The sequence below is a fragment of the Ochotona princeps genome, chromosome 7, assembly GCF_030435755.1.
Source record: "Ochotona princeps isolate mOchPri1 chromosome 7, mOchPri1.hap1, whole genome shotgun sequence".
Classification (NCBI taxonomy): domain Eukaryota; kingdom Metazoa; phylum Chordata; class Mammalia; order Lagomorpha; family Ochotonidae; genus Ochotona; species Ochotona princeps.
In genome coordinates this window covers 72,094,058-72,114,773 of record NC_080838.1, presented here as the reverse complement: position 1 = coordinate 72,114,773, position 20,716 = coordinate 72,094,058, and the positions used below count along the sequence as shown (strand labels likewise).

Genomic DNA, 20,716 nt, shown 5'->3' with positions numbered 1-20,716 from the left:
GCAGTATCTAGGAATGAGGTATCATCTTAAAAACCCCAAAGTGGAAAAGAATATTCCAAGAGTATTGCTTGAATAATTTTGATAGTTCCAAGATGCTGTTAATTGTGCTGCTCCAAGATTGAGAAAATCCTTACAAGGTCCATTGGTTGGAAGAGTTCACCTTAGTGAATCCACTCCCCCAGTCACTTGTTGCCACAGCTTGACCAGGAGAGTTATCTATTCTGTTCTGCTCTCCATCTTCTGACATGACACTTGATGTCCTGCAGGCCCAAATGAACTGGCCTTCTTGTCCTCCTTAAGCACCTTGGCACACCGGCCACTGCACAGGCATCAACAATGGAGAAGGACCAGTCACAATACATTCATTGCAAGGTTGGTACAAATCTTTTAACTCCCTGTGGCAGGAGTTTTGAATCCAGTGGTCCCTTTGTGGAGTCCCCCACAAACCTCACTTGGGGTGAGCTCAGACTTCACTCTTGCATATGCCAGTTATTAAAGGGTCTGATTCATTTTGCAATCTGCATCAGTCTACACAGATACTGGTGATTGTAGTTGCCTGGTCAGTTACATCCCGAGCCCCATGTCCCATGCAAACCTATGGGTACTACTGTCAGCCCATGTGTCACAGACCTGGCTGTTACACCCACCACTTGGTACTACAGCCTAGTAGGGGTGACTTCCGTAAGTCCCATAATGTCTGCCCTTAACCTGCACTTTCCAAGGGGTACTGTGGTCTAGTCTGACACAACGTGCATCCTGTCCTAGCATTTTTTAGCAGATACTGTGACAAACTATGGGTAGTTGACACTTATTCTGACCCTTAAATGTTCCAACAGATGCAGTGACCTGGCTTATGCTGGCTTTTTTCCAAACCCAGCTCAAATGCATTCTGATGGTTGTTGCAGCCCCTCTTAGCTTGGTTTGCCTCCAGTCCCAACTCTTATGCTCACAAGTGGGAGCCATGACCCAGCAGGTGAGCCTTTAGAAGCCCTCCCCATTAGGTTTGCTCCCAGCCTGGGTCTTTGCCAGCATGCTAGCATCTGCCCCCAACATATCTTAAAAAAAAAAAAAAAAAAAAAGAATAGAAACAGTGCTGATTAACTGGCCTAGTTAACATCAATTTGGCATTGGCTAGGCCCAGAAAGCCCACCAGCTATTAGCTATTTTTCTCCCAGCAGTGGAAAACTTGTCTAGGTTCAAGGCAACCTAAGCACAGCTGGGGTGATGCCTTCTTCTTGTAGTGTGAGTTATCAGGAAGCAGGTACTAGAGGTGGAACTCTAACTTAAGTCCAGGAGCTCCAGCTCAGGATGCATGTGTCCAAGGAGCAACTTATCCCTTTTGCTAAATGCTCTTCCCATATGAGGCTAAGCAGAACTTTTTTTCGACAGGCAAAAACATATAAACAAAGGATTCTTTGATTTTGGGCCTACAAGAACTCTGAGGTCATCCACTCCCTTTCAGATCTCCCACATGGGATGGAAGAAGTCTAGATCCTTCCACACAGGGTTTAATGTCATTGGAACAATAGCCAGGAGCCCTGACAGGACCTCTGAAATAGAAGAATAGTAAACTTCCTTCGAGACTTGGGAGGGGAGCTTTCTTTGGTCCTTACTTAGGTCCAACTTTGGATCTTCACCTTTTCTTGAAATGATCATCAGGGTTGCTCCGGAGCCCACCCCTCCAAAAAAATTAGATTAGATAGACAGAGACCAATAAGGAAAGCTTTCGAACCAAACAGGAAATGGTCAGCTTGGACTCACATATACCTTACTATACCTTACTAGGTAGGACACAAAGATTAGTTACTCCTCACTAAGGTATTGAAGATTTCTCTGCACATCCCCCCTAAAACTGTTCTGTGCCTTATCCGTTGACATATGCTTCGTTAGAGTTATAAGCCAGCTTGGACTAGCCTAAAATGCACCAAGTTCAGTAAAAATAATGCTTCAATACTACAAACTGCTAAATATAAAAATGAAAATAGACATGAGACAGCTGAATAATACCCTATAGCCATTTTATTTTTTTAAGATTTATTTTTATTTTTATTGCAAAGTCAGATATACAGAGAGGAGCGATAGAGAGGAAGATCTTCCGTCCAATGATTCACTCCCCAAGTGACCACAATGGCCGGTGCTGTGCTGATACAAACCCAGGAGCCAGGAACTTCTTCCAGGTTTCCCATGCGGGTGCAGGGTCCCAAAGCTTTGGGCCATCCTCGACTGCTCTCCCAGGCCACAAGCAGGGAGCTGGATGGGAAATGGGGCCGCCGGGATTAGAACCGGCGCACATATGGGATCCCAGCACATTCAAGGCAAGGACTTTAGCCATTAGGCCACCATGCTGGGCTCCTATAGCCCCTATAGCCATTTTAAGGTATATAGCAGCTGGTTGTGTATAAACTAAAACTGAAATGTCCACAGGATGTGGATAAGAACTTGCATTTTCTAACATATTGGTCACTCAATACCATGCCAGTTAACTCCATAGTGTTGTTAATTGTTGTTGATGTTTTGTTGTGGCTTTTCACTAGACGGGATGATATTCTGCCAGCATTGCTTTCAGACCAGACATGGTCTCCTCCAAGAAACTGATGAATTTATCTGGACAATAAGATGCTGGACTCTATGCAGGATACATGCTTGCAATGAAGGAACCATGACTGGGTTTGAACTGTAATAACTGCAATAAGGTGGAGGAACCCACCATGGGAGGATGGCATGAGCAAGGGGTTGGGGAAATCCAAGACTATGAAATTATGTCATAAAATGAAATGGATTTTATGCTTGGTAGATGCTTGCAATGAAAGAATCTCAAATAATTTGAACTGTGGTGATGCAACAAGGTGGAGGAATCCACCATGGGATGGGGTTGGGGGAGGGATGGGGTGGAGAATCCCAGAGCCTATAAAACTGTGTCACATAATGCAATGTAATCAATAATAAAAAAAAAGGAAAAGAAAAATTTGTTAATTCATTAGCTCTAGCAAAAAAAAAAAAAAAAAAAAAGAAATAAAAAAGTAGATGATTTTGGGCCTAAAACAGATGTAATCATAAAATGTCAACTGTTAGGAGATTTTCAATAATAAATGGCTATAGCACTCTCATTCCAAAGGGCTGTTACTCATGTTATTTCCAAAGAACCTGTTAGGTAAATAAAATATTGCATTGTTTGAATTTAAATTTTGTCATGCTAAAATTCTGGGAGAACGAAGATGGCAAAATAGGGTAAGGACATGTTTCAACAGACAGAGAATCATTGCCCAGTATGAAGCAGAGGTGGCACTCTCCATAAAATAGAAGACAGAACAACAGCAGAGGTGTACCTGAAAAATGAAAGACACAGGAAAAAAGTGGACACAATGGTGTGGTGCATTGCAGTGTCTGCTATGCCAGGAGCATTCAGTGAGTGCTGATCGGAATCCCAGCAGCAGCCAGAACTCCACCACCAACAAGGTGAAAAAGGACATCTACCAGGAGCTCAGGAGGTGAACCCGGAAAGAACTGTCCATCCTGCTGGTCTGTTTGATTAGACTAGAAGCAGAGATAGAACCACAGATCCCAGACAGGCAGTGAGGGAACAGGGTGGATTTCACAGACCAGTCTGCCCCTCTAGAATCGAATTGGGTGCCCTTTGTTTAAGGAGGCAAAGGCTAGGAAAAGGACTGAGCGCATGCTGAGCTAGGAATGAACTAATTTCTGACTCAGCAAACTGCAACAACATGGCATTCTACAGGTACCATCCAAGGTAAGTCCGGGTAGCCCTCAGACCTGATGGCCAGCAAATCAAGAACTCTAGTAGTGGTACATCAGGAGCAATTTTGTAGAGTGTGGAGAACTCACTGAGCTCAGTGGATTAAACTGGTCCCACAGGAAAATACTGACTTTGGCATTATATGGGTCAAAAATAGGTCTGTGCACTCCTCAGCTCTAATGGCCAATAGGTGCCTGCAAGATTACCACCATTAACACCCTAGCTATACAGGAACCTACTGACTCCCGAATCCTGGGACCTGCTACAACCGGAAGTGGGAGAAAGGTTGTACAGGCAATGGTGCAGCCTCAGCATGATATCACAGGAGGTGGTGACTGGTGAGCTAGGAGCTGGGGCTGTGGAGACCACAGTGGAAGTCTAACATTAGAACCCAAACTTGGAACTCGCTGGAGGGAGTGGCACAAGTGACTGCAAATAAAGAGCCCTGTACGAACTACAATGAGTAAAATCGAACTGTAGATCTGTGGGTGACACAGCTTAGAAATCTGCCCCAAGGAGAAGAATCTGATAAGCAGAAGTATAATGACCAAGAGCAAAAGAAGAGACAAAGGCAAAATGAATATTATTAAAGACTCCCCAGGAAAGAAACAAAAGCCTTTGCCAACCTCAGAGTTAACTGAGGAAGACATTGAGAAAATGGGGATACAGAATTCAAAACACTAGTTATAAAGCCTCTTATCAACAATGAGAAGCAAGCAAAGCAGGGTTAAGTTCAAGGAATTTAAGGAATATGTCACACTGGAAATGAATCAAATGAAAGTTGATATATCAGAACACAGTAGAGCAAATTAAAAGCACAGTGGAGAGTCTCCAAATAGTATGAAACAAGCAGAAGAAATAATTTCAAAATTAAAAGATATTTTCTGTCACCGGGGAAACAAACAAAAAGTGGGAAGCAGAGCTGTGTCAAGCTAAAAAAAGTATTCATGACTTAAGAGACACTATTTTTTCTTTAAAAAAATTTTTTTAAGAGACACTATTAAAAGGCCCAATGTAAGTTATGGGAGTCCTAGATAGTGTAGAAAGATAAACTGGGATTAAAGGTGTATTCAATAAAATAAGGGAAAATTTCCCTAATCTAGAGAAAGAATTGAGAAACAACACCCAGGAGGGGCACAGAACTCACAATTTGGTTGACCAAAAGTGATCTTCACCATCACACATGGTCATTAAACTCTCTTCAATTGAACGTAAGGAAAAGATCTTTAAATGTGCACATGAAAAAAATCAATTAAATGTAAAAGAATGCCAATTAAATTCGCAGGAGACCTCTCACAGGAAACTACAGGCAAGAAGAGAATGGAGTGACATATTCCAGATTCTAAAAGAAAAAAATTTGTTGTCCCAGGATAATGTATCCAGCAAAGCTTTCTTTTGTCTTTGAAAATGCAATAAAATTCATCCACAAAAAAGAAAAGTTAAAAGAATTTGCCTCTTTCAAACCTGCCCTACAAATGATACTAAAAGATGTTCTCGTGACAGAGAAGAGGAATAGCGCCCACCAAAACCAAAGGTAAATGTGTAGAAAATCCCAGTAAAATGGCAATAAAAGACTAAATAAATAAACAATCCAGTACTAAAATGAGAGGACCAAATTACCACTCATTCACATTAACCCTGAATGTAAAAGGCTTAAACTCATCAATCAAACATCATAGATTAGTACACTGGAATAAAAACACAAAGCCTATCTATTACAGGAGACACACATCTCACCGGTGAAGATCAGCAGAAACTATATCTTAAGGATTTTTATTTTTAGTTTCATCACTTCAAAACACTTCCCATTAAATTATTCAATGACTCATAGATCATACAGTAGCATCGTTTTCTTCCAGAAGGTTGATTTTCTTTATTATTTCTTTAGTGATGCATAAGTCATTTAGTAGCATATTATTTAACATCATGGTGTTGTTAATTTCTTTTTTATTCCTGTTGTTGATTTTGTGTTGTGGCTTTTCATGTAGTGGGATGTATAGTAGCTGTGTAGTGGAGTGTATGGAACTATATCATAAAATGATAACAATAATAATAATAAAAGAAATACAATTTAAAAATAATAAAAATTTCTACAGAAGCTGAGAGACCACTATTAAATGTCTTTCTTAACAATATTAAAGAGGACAATATGGGTTGGCTAATGAAAATTAAAAGGCTGAAATTGTTTAAGTTCCCATATTTTGAATGGAAAACAATGGAAAATGTAGCACTTAGAAAAGAATGCCCTTTAGGTACACATGTACTTTGGCTTTTGTCACATTTAAAAAATTTGTTTTGTGTTTTAATCAAATACTTTTATTATAAAGAAAAGAAAATAAGCTTCCAATATGAGGTTCTGGTAATGTACACAGTGTAAAAAGATGAAATCATGAGTTTTCAATTAGCATACATATCACTTCACATATTTATTTTTTGTGAGGTTTAATATGCTTGAAATTCAAAAGGCTGAAACATGAATTTGACTAATGAAGCCACCACTCTGTGCGGTGGATCTGTAAGTTACTCCCTCTGTTCAGCTGACACTTCAAACCCTTTGGCCTTTAGTTTCTGTTGTACTCTGCTTCTACTGATTCGGCCTTTTATAGGACTCGTCTGGTGAGATCATGTAGTGTTTATCTATTTGTGCCTGTATAATTGCAATAGGTTGTCCTGCAGCTTCACCCATGTTGCCAAACGGACAGAATTTCGTTCTGTTTTCAAGGCAGTATAACATAAAAAAATCACATTCTGATTTCCATATCCCCAATATCCTGGATTTTAAACAATTGGAAGTATTGGATTAGAAAAGGTTGAGCTAAGAAATTTGGGATCTTCCAATATGAAGAAGGAAACCTTCTGGCATGATATATTCCAGGTACTGGTCTAAATTTATTGGTTGCAGGTTATAAAATGAACCTTGTCATTTCCTATTTCAGGTCTGGCTTTGGTTTTTTTTTTTGTAAAGTGTTAAAGTATTCAACTTGATCACAGCTTATTCATGTCCATGATATCTCTGGAAATGGACATGAAGATGTCAGGCTTTTTACTCCTTAAACCAGCAGGTGAATGTTAAGTGTTATGGTTTCAGTGTTATCAATTGAGGATTTCTGCAATTTGGGTTGTGTCTTTAATCAAAAAGAAAAGAAAACAAAAAAAGTAAAAAACCTTGAATGACTCAGAACGGCACAAGATTCACTAAACGGGAAGGCCCATTTTGCCAAACTGTGATTCACAGTGGTTGATACAAAAGGGATGGTCTTTCCTGTCATGATTATCAGATGTTACTGAGCTCTAATCTCTCTTGCTCTTCTTTCCTTTAGCAACAATACTGTGATAAATAAGAAGGCAACTTTTTATGAAAAGGAAGGTTATGATTGTCACACAGGCCAGCAGGAATCCAATCACATCCAGAGAGTGGTACTGGTACCAGGTGAGGTCGTGGGCTGCAACCCGCAGGTGTTTGGCTCCTTTGTGACGCATGACATGCTCGATCCAGAAGACAGCTCGGTCCAGGGGCTTCATGGGCTGATCGTGGTGAATTCTAGATAATGTCATGACATTCTCTTTGTAGCTAAAAGAAAATCAACAGATATCAAATTGTAGTATAAACTACAATATATAAACCCATGTGTTTTTCATGTAGATTTGAAAGAGGAGTGTAACCAACAGATAGAAGAAAAATAAATCATTTTCTGCAGTACTTAATTTTAGAGATTATAGTTTATGGGCTTCAGTTTGTTGTATATTTAAAATTTCAAGATGTAAAAGAGAAGTTGAAAAACAATAGTATTTCTGACATTTCAATCTAGACACTGATTCAGTTAAGTCCCATGGATGTGGAAAAACAAAACAACTCTTAAGATGTGAAGCTTTAATCACTCAATAATCAATTGTGACTTCACCTGTACAAAACGATAAAAATAATTTAAATTTAGAGAAAAAAGAGGCAGGACTGTGACAAGCCTCCGGTATATTGCTACACAATGTTGATAAGGAGTTGGTATCAAATAGAAGTTGGATCTGAACTTGAATCTTAAAGATTGTCCAGTGGATTAATGACTAAAACCATGAAGGTATAAGCTGAATGGCCTTTCTTTTAAATTTCATATTGATTGAATTTTCTCCTTTTATAAATGTCTCCGATTTTGAGCTCGACACAGTAGCCTAGTAGCTAAAGTCCTCGTTTTGCAGGTGTCCGGATCCCATATGCACACTGGTTTATGTCCCTGTTGCTGCACGTCCCTTCCAGCTCCCTGCTTATACCCTGGAAAAGCAATGGAGAATGGCCCAAAGACTTGGGAACCTGCACCTGCACCAGAATGTGAGACCTCGAGGAAGATCCTGGCTCCTGGCTTCAAATCACCTAAGCTCTAGCCATTGCAGCCACCTTAGGAGTGAAGCAGCAGACAAAAGATCTTTCTCTCTGTCTCTGCTCTCTCTATAAATCTACCTTTCCAATACAAATAAATAAATCTAAAAAAAATTAAAGCAATTCTCATTCTAATTTTTAATGTTAAATGGAAAGTATGAAAATAGTGTCTTTCTTAGGTGATTGTTGGAAGAAATAAGGAACTGATTCTTACAATACTTTGAATTAATTTTATATAGCAGAACAATAGTGTTATTGTTGATGTTTACCTGGCTAGTGTTGTGATTTTAAAACATTGAACATGTTCAGCTCATAGAAGTAGCCATTATTAACTTTTTCTAATTGATGAAGGCTCATGGTTAGGGCAGAAGGCTTCCAGTAGTGTGTGGCTTACAAAATGTAAAACACAGAGTGCTACTGTGTGGCATGGTAGCACTCAAATGAGCTAACGTCCACTCTCGTTACTTTAAAAATGCATTGGGAGGACTATATTTCAAAGTACATTAAACGTGTTATGTTTTGAATATACCATGTACAAAGGCTATAATTAAGAATTGTACAATATATAAAGTAGTGGCATAAATGTATTGTGTAATACATATTAGATTTTTCAGTTAAGAAATTCACTTCATTATTCATGATATTTATTATATTCTTTATTGTGTGTACTTATCTTTAAGTGTATTTATTTTCATTTTAAAAGTTTAAAAGTATGGAATTATATCTGTGCCACAGAGTGGGGATTTACTATCAAATATGTTTATAAAAGGAAAAAAATGTGCTTCTCCGATTGTTCAGTAAGGAAGAACACAACTAGGCCCAGTGGCTAAATCCTTTCTTTCCAAACACCAGGATGCACGTGAAGACTGTTTTGTGTTCCTGCTGCACCCCTTCACCTCCAGCTCCCTGCTTGTGCTTTGGGAAAGCAATAGAGGATGACTCAAAGCTTTGGGACCCGTCATCCACACAGGAGCCCTGGAAGAATTCCCTGGCTACTGGTTCCTGGTTTCTGGCTTCAACTCTGGCCATTGTGGCCACTTGGGGTGTGAACCAGCAGATGGAAGATCTTTTTCTTTGTCTCTCTATCTCTCTAAATCGGTTTTCTAATAAAAATAAATCCATCTTTAAAAAATTTAAAAAGGAAGAATGTAATTACAGTTTTTGAACAAAATATCTAATTTAAAAATACTTTTTACCAAAGAAACTGCTAAGAAAAAATAGTGTTTGAATGCCCTGAATGCTATAATATTAGGATACACTTAAGTAGCAGAATGATGGATTTGGGTGTCTTTGTTTAGGATAATATTACTGTAATAATATGGGTGGAATCAGTTGGAATGAAGGGAATTTAGGAAAGGGGGAAGGGAAATCTTAGAGCCTATGGAACTAGATCATAAAATAATAAAACATCATTGTTATTGAAGAGGAATACTATACAATGCACTGAAAAACACTGAAAAACACTGATACTACAGTGAGGTTTTGATGACCACCCTGTAGCATTAGGCAAATCTATACTCAATATAAAGTTCCTGTTCTGCTTCAGCGTTGGCCCTGGACCATCCACTGGAAACTTGTCTACAGATACCATGAAATTTAAGGAAACGGTAATACTCACGAAGGGTCATTAATGACTGTCTTCAGTGCACTGAGCAAATCTGCACTTGACATGGTTTTGAAGTCCAACATAACAGCTGCTCCTTTGGCCTTCATGTATATGATATTGTCAGGTTGATCCCAAAATAAAGGAATGCCCACCATAGGGATGCCATGATAGATTGCCTCGAAGACACCATTGGCTCCACCATGAGTGATAAAAGCCTTGGTTTTTGGATGACCTAGGATTGAATGAATTTTCAATAAAAATATCAGTTGTAAATTTAAAAAATAACTTGAGAATCACTTCTTGGTGTTTTGGCTAAGATCAAGTGTAGTGTCTGTTCTTATCAGTTTAAAATAACATGAGAAATGTAGTATGAGAAACTAAAAAGCCAGTGCTCTCCAAAGAGATTACTGATAGACATGAACCTGCATTCTCATTTCTTTCATATCATCAGGAAGAAGCAGCTACTATTTCCACCCAGGCGATAAGTGAAGGCAACTGTAAGAAGATTTATGACTTTAGCTTTGGAATATACCCAATATTGAAAAGTGGGATAGACAGGAGAATTTTATGGATAAAAGACATTGTATATGACACTTAAAAGAGGAAGGGCTTATTAAATGATCTTTCTATTAAAGAAATATGTGTTCACTGCAGGTGATTTATAGGATGTACAAGATTGCAGGTCATGGCATGCTTGTGCCAAAATCAGAGGAAAACAAATCCACAGTCCTTGAAATAGTATTTCATCATAAAGGTTATCACTTCATCCCACAGAAAATAGTAATTCATAATACCAGAAAGATATGACAACTTGATGACAATTGGACATCCCTATGTTAATGAAGAGACAGATGAGTGATAAAAAGATTGAATTAGTAGACAAAAACACCCATGGCATGTTATTCTTATGTAATTAATGTATTTGAAAGAAATTCATGACCATTGGATAAACACACAAACACAAGGTGCCAACAAACTGAGAGAAACAGAGAAAGAGATCTTTAAAACATGATTTGTTCATGAAAAGCATCCCACCACCTGGGACTGGGCCAGTAAAGCCAGGAGCAAGGTCCCTAATCCATGATTTACCGTATGGCTACCAATGCCCCAAGCACTTTAGCTGCTGGCTGCTGCCTATTTCTTCCAGTGTGAGGTAGTAGGACGTGGGAGTTGGAGATGGAGCTCCAGCAGATGATGGATATGTATCAAGCAGCAACTTACCTCTTCTTCCAATGCTTTCTACAAAGGAAGCTACAGACACTCTTTGAGAGATAAATACACTGAAAATATTGGGAGTTTGTTTCTGGGTTTAAAACGGTTTGTAATCATAAAATGCCAACTGTTATAACAAATGTATTTCTCTTAGGACTGAAAAAGGAATATGAAGACATTTGGTGTAACTCGAGATTTTTAGTAATATGTGGTCATGTCCCTCTCATCCTGATAGGCTCTCACTCATGTTTTCAGGGTTTGCTCTCCAGTGTCTTACCAAGTACGTCATTCTGGGGGATCCACTTATAGAGGCGAGTGTTGGGTCCTAAGGTGTCTGGTTTCTTGCCTTCAAATCTCCAGAGAACCTGTTGGGTAAAGAAAGTACTGTTTCTTTGAATTTAAATTTTGGCATGTTTAGATTCTACAGAAGCTGAGAGACCCCAGTTATGTGCCTGGAATAAAAATAGCGAGATGTATTCAAGTATTCAAGGTGGTTTGAATTTTTTTTTAAGTTTTACTTATTTTTATTAGAGAGGCAAATTTCTAGAGAGAAGGAGATACAAAGAGAAAGATCTTCTATCTGCTGCTTCACTGCTCAAGTGGTTGCAATGGCTAGAGCTGAGCTGATCCAAAGCCGGAAGCCAGGAGATTCTTCCTGGTCTCCCGTGGTACAGGATCCCAAGACTTTGGGCCATCGTCATCTGCATTCCCAGGGTACAAGCAGGGAGCTGGATGGAAAGTGGAGCAGCAGGATATGAGCCGGTGCTCATATGGGATCCTGGCATGTGCAAGGCAAGGATTTATCACCTAGCCATTGTGCTAGTCTTGGCTTTAGATCTAATACAGAAAGAATTCATTAACAGTGATTTAGATTATGTGATTGTGTGTGTATGTTTTCAATGTGATGCTTCTTGAAATGTACTAACAGTTTTCTGTTTTTAAAAAGAGAACAAAATTTACCACTTCCAGAATTCCCTAAATAGCTTCACTAGAGTTTGAGATAATTTTTTGCAAAGAATAAATCTTTGCAATTTGCTACAGATGAGATGTAGAATGATAGAATGATAGAGCAGTATGAAATAAGAACTCCATTTAACTTGAAAAGCATTTTTAAAATGAACCAAAACTATCACTAATGCTGTCATTGTGGTGGATGAGAAAAATCCACAGTTGTGATAATACTAAATTTTATTCAACTATTTTCTTATCATATGTTGTAAATATATGTAGCCGATATTGCTACCTGGAATTTTTCCATGTCCACTATCAGAATAAGACATTGATGTTAAATTTCCTGAGCTAACCTAGTAGACTAGCATGTAATCTACAAGTGCTGAATATGTATTTCATTATGAGAAACTTAAAAGTAATCATCACTGATTCTCTGCAAAAATAATAATGTAGGTTGTTGCTACCAGGTTGTGTGAGCTGGCAAACTAAGAAGTAATTCATATATATATATATATGTATATATATATATATGAATATATATATATATCAAAGTTGTCTACATTATAAAATTAGATCTTTCTATTAGTTTTAGAAGGGGCCATCTGAAGTCTGTACATGCCTGGCCAGCTACTATTACACTGTTTTTTATATTGCTACTCTTTTCTCAGTCGAGATGAGGTGCCATTCTTACAATTTAGGATCACAGTCCTGTGACAACACATTTCTAATAAACTCCAGCATGGTTATCAATGGGAGATCCAAAAGAAATCTTTCCCATTATGTCTGATTGTAGCACATTCAAAGTCTGGTCCTGGAGGGCAGGTTGGTTTTTCTTCCTCTAGATCTACTCACATGAGTGCATCCGTGCACTTGGGTTGCTCAAGTCTGACCTTCTATTCTCTGAGTAGGCTCCTGAACAGTATGGCACACAGCTGTACCTCCAAATTAGGGGAAATAAAAACGATAGGGGTACATGAGAACCTGTGTCATGCACTGAGGAGAATTTTCCATAACCCTGAATGTTATCATGCTGTTTGTACAGTGTCCTCAATAATATTGTAGTAAAAAAAAAAAACATGTCGTTGTAGAATTTTGCAATTTCTGTTCACCTATCCGCAATATTGTGATTATTCCAAAGTTTGTCAAGGTGAGGTTATGGACATTTCTGATCGCAATATTAAGGCTGAAATTATTTAAAATGAAGCATCCTCTATGCCATTTTTGCATCTGAATTACAGGGTTTAGCTGGTATCTGAGATAAATTAGTGCTGTCATAAGTATCTACCTTTCATTGCTTTCATGACTCATTTGTCGGGTTTAACAGACTCTTTTACGCGTCTTCACCATTAGGACACACTTTCTGACCTTTTGTGGAATCTGAGCAAGGGCTGATGCGATCACATTGGCCCTCTCTTCTGTCAGGTTGCTGACCATTGAGCCCAGAGAAAACAGCACAACTCCCTCTTCTCCAGAGCTCTGCACAAAGTCTTCCATGTCCTGTGGAGAGAGAATTCTGTCTGTCAGAAAAGAATAATGTTGTGTTGCCAAAGTCTTGAGGTAGTTTCCCTTCCAATTTATATTCCCTTCCTAATTTATTTTCCTTCATTTTAAAGAAAGCCTGTGATCTTTATCTACCGTCTTTGTCCTCCAGTTTCCAACGTAGTCTCCTATGTTAGTTGATGCTATACTATCAACATTTTTTGTTGAAGCCATTATAATGATGCAACCTATATGTTTTTGCCCATGGTCGCTTATATGTGTATTTTAATTATTTTTTAGTATTTGATTTAGGCTACTTACAATGTAGTTTTAGCAATTGTGTTATAAACACATTGATTTTGCACTTGTTAGTTATGTTAATCTCCATTATTTTGTATAGTTTATAAGATGAGGAGTATACAATTAGTTTTCAATGTAAATTGTCAAATTTTTAGGACAAAAGTATAGATTATCTGGGTTGATTATAATTAATGGAAAAGCAAAAACATAGTGGAAGTTAAAATTTTACTTTTTATAATTGATTGGTTCTCACTCATATCTTTATACATTCATATATAAATTTTCAAATTAGCCATAATTCTTCTATCAACCTTGTAACATAATCCATTTCTTCTTTCCTTTCAAAGAAAAATCTTTGATATATATATATATATATATATATATATACACATAAATATATAATTTGTGTTTTAAAAGTTCATTATCAGTTTCTATGTCAGACCTTATCAACCCTAAGTACCTGTATATCAACATTCCCCATTTCCTCCATCCCATCATTCTCCCTCAGTTTTGGTAACTGACATTCTACTGTCAACTCCATTGAGGTCAAATTTGTTAGGTATTCAAATTCTATATATGAAAGGGCTGATGAACCGCATTTTCATCTGCTTAGTACTGGATGTATATGTTGGCACATCCCACTACTTGACTATTGTCAATAGTGCTACAGCAAACAGGAAATCAAATGTCTCTGACAAATGGGCCTCATTTCTCTGGATACCAGAATCATTGTAAATGTTTCCTCTATTTTTTAGAATTTATTTATTTTTATTGCAATGTCAGATATACAGAGAGGAGGAGAGACAGAGATGAAGATTTTTCATCTGATGATTCACTCCCCAAGTGAGCGTGAGTGCCAGTGCTGTGCCAATCCAGAGCCAGGACCAGGATCCTCCTCCAGGTCTCCAATACGGGTGCAAGGTCCCAAGGCTTTGGGTCGTCCTCGACTGCTTTCCCAGGAAACAAGCAGGGAGCTGGATGGGATGTGGAGCTGCTGGGATTAGTACCGGTACCCATATGGGATCCGGGCGTGTTCAAGGCTAGAACTTTTGGGGCTAGGCCACCACACCGGGCCCAAACGTTTCATCTATTATTAACTACTTTTCTATACCACCTTGCAGGAAGTTGGTATTACTGCTAAGAGGTCAAGTGTGGTGGTCTCTATGACTGGGGAATTGTATTTTTCCATTATCTGTGCCTGAACTCTCACAACTCTCACGTCTCAGCTTCCCATAGCTGAATTTCTCTAAGATCTTATCTGATCATGTTTTCAAGAAATTTTCCATTTTATATGAAAAAGTTAAAAATCTCACCCTTTTGTATTTTTGCTGGGATCTTCAATGTTCTCATCAATATTTTAAACTCCTTCATTTTATACCTAATAAGTTGCCTCTCTAGTGAAATCAGCATCTTCATTGAGCTAATTCTAAAATAGTAGTTCCAGGGAGCTTTATTCAATACTCTGCACTTTGCCTTTTTCATCTCCTCCTACATACATTCCTACACATATTTCATATTTACATTTATTACCCATATATACTTTTTATGATTTCTATCAGATATTCTCCCAGACTTGTCCTAATTTCCAATCGGAATATTTTCCATACAAATTGAAAGTTTCCCATAGTCTGTCCTAACAGGATACCAAAACTTTGTAAGGAGTTAAAAAAAACTCGTCTACTTTGTTTCTGTATATGTCCAACACACTTTCTGTTTCATTGTAGTACTTTAAATACATACTGAAAGAATAGCTGGTATGTTCTTGTATGTTGAATAATGAAGACCTTAATTTAATGGATGCCAGTCTAAAATATTCAAGATACTATGCATTATTCATGTAATGAAAATAAAATATGAATACTTTAAATGGTATTGAAGTACACAAGGATAATTTAAACAGTCAATGGAAACTGCAAATTAGCTTTTAATATTCATTTCCATGAAGTTTAAAGTCCTCTCACATGAGTTTCTGTGAGAAAGAACTTCTTTCTCGGACTCTGAATACCTCTGTCTCTGAGTTAAATGGTATAAGTGACAAATGCAAAGTCATTTACTTGGTAAATACATAGAAAACCAAATACACTGCACAGAAACATATGACCCAGAATAGGCTATGGAAAGTTTCCCAATGGCATACATTCGGCATGGGTCAGGAGCAGACCAGGCTGAATCAGTTCATGTCATCGACTGGCAAATCCGATCACCAAAACAGAGTGTGGGATGGGCCGGGTTTGGTAGCGACAAAACCCAGTGCACAATATGGAATGCCAGGGCGTGGTTGCCTGTACTGGATATGAATGCAGCACCCATCCAGCACACGTGAGATCCAGGAAGGAAGGGGCAGAGCTGGCGGGGGGATTAAGGGGCTGGTCCCGTCGCTGGACAGCCACTCCCACTGGAGAGCATGGGCTGGGATAGAGACAGACACTACTAAGCAAGGCTACAACACCTGTGCGCTGCATGTGGACTAGATCAGGGCCGCAGCATCAGCTGGCAGAAGCTGGCACTGGGGACTAATTCTGTCAAGTCAAATCACAGAACCACCTAAGGAGTGCATAAACCGGGACAGAGAGACCTGGGAGGGAAAAAGTGGGTTCCCCCTTTTTGGGTCACTATTCCTGTGGAAGGGCATGAAAACTAGGACGGGGGCTGGGATGGCTAGATAGAGAGGCACTCAACCACATATGTGAGGGCTGGATGGTTGAGTTGGTTAGATAGAACTAAGCTTTAATACCCATTGACAGGTACCAGAGCCAAATGGGATGGGGGACAGACTGGTCTTCTGCTACACATACTGGCAAACCAGGGTAGGGGGAGGGCCTGGTGGGGGTTATTGTGGGTCTCCCCGACGAGGCTGCAGATCCCACTGGTTGATGTAAGGGCTAAACCAGACTGGACTGCAACACCCATTGGTTCCACTGCAACTCGGGACTGAAAACAGAACCAACACAGCAATAGCAACCACCAGCTGATTGGGGTGATGGACTGTGCCGGGCCCTGTGCTTGCTAGAACATACAAGAAACTAATCTGGTCTGGGAATACCTCAAAGTATCTTTGGAGATTTCCCCAATTGAACTGCTGGACTCAGAACTCTAACCAAGAAAAGACAGAAGACAGAACAGGACAATCATTCATCCCAGCTACATGTTGGCAGCGAAATATGGGGCAAATGGAGACTTCATGATGGACCATATCAATCAGTGGACTACCTCATCGAGTGAAACTGGCAGCGATTCATAACTGGAGAACTATTAACACCACTTGAGCACATATCTCAGAGCATGCCCCACATCCGGGACTTGGGGTGGGCGGGAAACCGGGTGGGGCTTCTCCCTCAATATCCCCCTTTACCTCAGATACATGATGGAAACAATATGGACATAATAGTATTACCCACTTCCCTATCCCCCTGAACCCTGAACCTTTTTTTTTCTTCTTTTTCTTGTTTTTCCTTTAACTGTAGTTAACTATGTAAAGATTGTCAACAACAATACAATAAAATGGATTATTAAAAAAAAAAAGAAACATATGACCTTGGGCAGAGGTTTGGCAGGCTTGCAGTGGAGCCCTCCGATAAACTGGAAGTTTGGTAATAGTGGGCGAGGAAACTCCAAATCCCAATAGCTTCGAATGAGCCACATGTCAGCTTTCCCTACTAACTCCAAGAATGTAGCCGGTCTTCCTGGATGGAGAAAACAGAAAGAAGAGGGAGAGGAATGAGAGAAATGGGGCATGAAATAGTGCATGTAATCTGAAAATGTGGGAGTGATGCAATGAAGTGTAATGGGTCTGGGCTGCACAACAAGCACTCTACATAGGCCTACTATAATGTTCATGTAAAATGTATATATGTTCACAATACTTATGCCAGGGCAGACAAATACAGAATTTTAAACCAGAATATTCATAATTGTAACTAATCCTCAAATCTGACCACTTGTGTACAGCAAACATGTGGACAAAATAAAAATAAAAGGAGAGTAGTAGGTCTAGATTGCTCAAAGAAATCCCCAGTAATTCTACTTGTATTTGCATGATCTTGTGGAACATCTAATGTAGTTACAGCCTAAGGGCTTCAACTGGTCCTGTAATATATATCATAGCATTACAGCCCTGAGTGGTCGGTCTTTTCATATTTCCACTGTATTATTTTACCAGATAGAAACTTCTATGATTTTATATCAATACAAGCTCACTTAAGAATTCAAAATGTTAGGACCAATGAAAAAGATGACTTACCTAAGACTTCACTGTAAAAACGATCCCACCTCTTCTCATTAAACTTTGGAAACCAGAAGTCAAAGTAAAGCACGCATAGCATGTTTATTACTCTGTCTGTGAATGTCATTCGTCCACTTAAACGGGACATCATAACAGGCACGTAGGATGGAGGTAATAGAAGCCCCCCAGCATGCTTTTGCAGTATGTAGCCAGCAAAGGCACGGACACTGTGCACACGGGGGATTTTGAGTAACTCAGCAAGCAGATCACTGCCGGGGCTTACGGGATCTGCAATAACAACATCAAACTTTGCTTCTCGGAGCTTTGTCATGAGTTTTTTGTTCAAGACTACTTCCCTGCAGAGAGTTTCACAGATATCAGAATATCTTAGAGTAAAATCGCTCACTGCTGGCAAATGTTTCCAATATATATCCAGTGGAATATTATAAATAATATTATGAATCCAATGCATGAAAAAATTCTCTAATTCATCTTTAGTGTAAGATGTAGGGAAAGTTTCAAATTTAATTCCAGATTCATTCTTGGCATTGATTACAACAGAAGCTGAAGATCTCAGAACAGTTACTTCATGACCTCGTTGAATAAGTTCATCAAGGATGTTCTTCAAATTCATCCAATGACTGAATTCCATCGGCCACACCAGCACCTTTCCACAACTCCCAGAGCTGAAGTAGCAGCTCAGCTGTAGCAGCAGCATCAGAGAAAGGCACTTCACAGACATCCTGGTAACACACGAGGCTTGCTTTGATTGCAGCTCCTTTGTCAACTATTCATGTTTATATTCAGGATGAAATCTTTCATGTAGTTAAAATATCACTTGTATTGATCAAAGTAAATATATCCTGGGCCCGGCGATGTGGCCTGGTGGCTAAAGTTCTGGCCTTGAACTCACCAGGATCCCATATGGACACCGGTTCTAATCCCGGCAGCTCCACATCCCATCCAGTTCTCTGCTTGTGGCCTGGGAAAGCAGGAGAGGATGTCCCAAAGCTTTAGGACCCTGCACCTGCAAGTGGGAGACTCGGAAGAAGTTCCTGGTTCCTGGCTTCGAATTGGCGCAGGACCAGCCGTTGTGCTCACTTGGGGAGTGAATCATCGGACGGAAGATCTTCCTCTCTGTCTCTCCTCCTCTCTGTATATCCGGTTTCCAATAATAATAAATCTTTAAAAAAATAAATAAAATATCCACCATAAAGTACAATAGTCCTTATATGACAATCAATTTTGACCTTTTTTTTTTCTTGTCTTTTGAGAGATACTTGAGTTCTCTATAACATCAGGAGAGAAGGCAGGTTGATTCACTTGCTCACAATATCCTTTTAGAGCCGTTGTACCTTATCTTCACTACTAATAGATGTTATTTGATCTTGGGTATCTGAATCAAAAGATCAGAGATGATAAAGTGTGTCCCATACAACGTTAAAAAGGACTGACATTTGATGTACTCTTGTGTATTATCCCCATCCTAACAAGCACAATGGGGTATAACCGAACTTGGGCAAAGGAAATGAGCAGGTGTTTTGGAAAAGCATAAATTAAAATGGCTCATGTCTAGCTCCTAGATATTAGGGAAATGCAAATGAAAATTACATTGAGGTTCCACCTAACACCAGTGCGATTGGGTTACATTTGGAATCTAACACCTGTTGGTGTGAATTTCGGGAACATAGTACCCTACTCCATGTTGGTTGGCGTGTGGGACAGTAAACATGCTATTGAAGTCAGTATGGAAAGTGCTCTGATTACTGAAAACTGATCTACTACATGACCTGCTCCTGTGAATATATTCAAAGGAAATGAAATCCACATATGAGAAAGTGACCTGTGACCCAATATTAAGGGCAGCACAATCCACAATAGCAAAGTCATGGAAATAATCTAGACACCTGTTGAAAAGGAATAGTTAAAGAAACCATTGTGTTTCTACTCCATGGAATCCTACACAACCTTTGAAATGAGTGAAATTCTACCATTTGCAACATAATGGTCCCAACTGAAGATCATAATGCTCAGTGATATAAAGCAGTCCCAAAGTATAAATACAATATATTTTCTCTGACATAGGGCAACCTTCATGCGAAATGCAAAATTGACACGTAGGTAGACAAGCACATGCGTATGTTCTTGGAGATGAACTGTATGAACTGGGAAGTGAATGTATGGTACAGCATGCATCTCTAGTCCTGCATCGAAGGAGGAATCCTAATTAAAATGTTCACTATACTTTGCCAATTCAATGCTAGTTTTTCTGGCATTACCTATACCTACAATGCCATGACTCGCTTAAACAGCACAATCTTAAACTTGTAACTATTACTAAGGGAATATACTACTCTAATAATAGGGGGAGATGGTGATAGGAAAGAAAATAAAGGGGCTGAGGTAGAAAAAGTAGGCAGGTGGAGAATCCTTATATCTACCTAACTGATCATAAGCAATGACAATAACAATAGAAACCAAATTAAGCAATGTTTCTGCAAGTACTTTTCTTTCTTTTTTTTTTAACATATATTTTTATTGCATTTCCTTTTTTTAAAACTAATTACATTGCATTATGTGATACATTTTTTTATGCGCTGGGATTCCCCCCACCCCTCCCAAAACCCTCCCCCCACGGTGGATTGCTCCACCTTGTTGCATTTCCATAGTTCAAATTCAGTTGACATTCTTTCATTGGAGGTATTTACCAAGCATAAAGTCCAGCATCTTACTGTCCTGGTACGTTCAATGGTTTCTTGGTGAGACCATCTCTGGTTTGAAGGTAGAGCTGGCAGAGTATCATTCCAATCAATTAAAAGTCCC

General features: G+C 39.0%; 1 protein-coding gene, 1 long non-coding RNA gene and 1 pseudogene across 2 annotated transcripts in view; 2 read left to right on the top strand and 1 right to left on the bottom strand.

The window, feature by feature from the left end:
* The window catches only part of LOC105942398 (uncharacterized), a 94,365-nt gene that overhangs the window by 30,191 nt on the left and 43,458 nt on the right, over positions 1 to 20,716 (top strand). The gene's annotated exons all lie outside the window — the stretch shown is intronic.
* LOC131480839 (UDP-glucuronosyltransferase 2B13-like) lies at positions 7,046 to 18,683 on the bottom strand. Its single transcript, XM_058667255.1, has 6 exons — positions 17,912 to 18,683; positions 17,206 to 17,354; positions 13,258 to 13,389; positions 11,219 to 11,306; positions 9,742 to 9,961; positions 7,046 to 7,325 (listed from the first exon to the last, which is right to left on the bottom strand). Exons 1-6 carry the CDS (start codon positions 18,633 to 18,635, stop codon positions 7,046 to 7,048), a joined length of 1,593 nt encoding a protein of 530 aa, XP_058523238.1. The 5' UTR covers positions 18,636 to 18,683.
* LOC118759087 (U2 spliceosomal RNA) lies at positions 10,022 to 10,199 on the top strand (annotated as a pseudogene).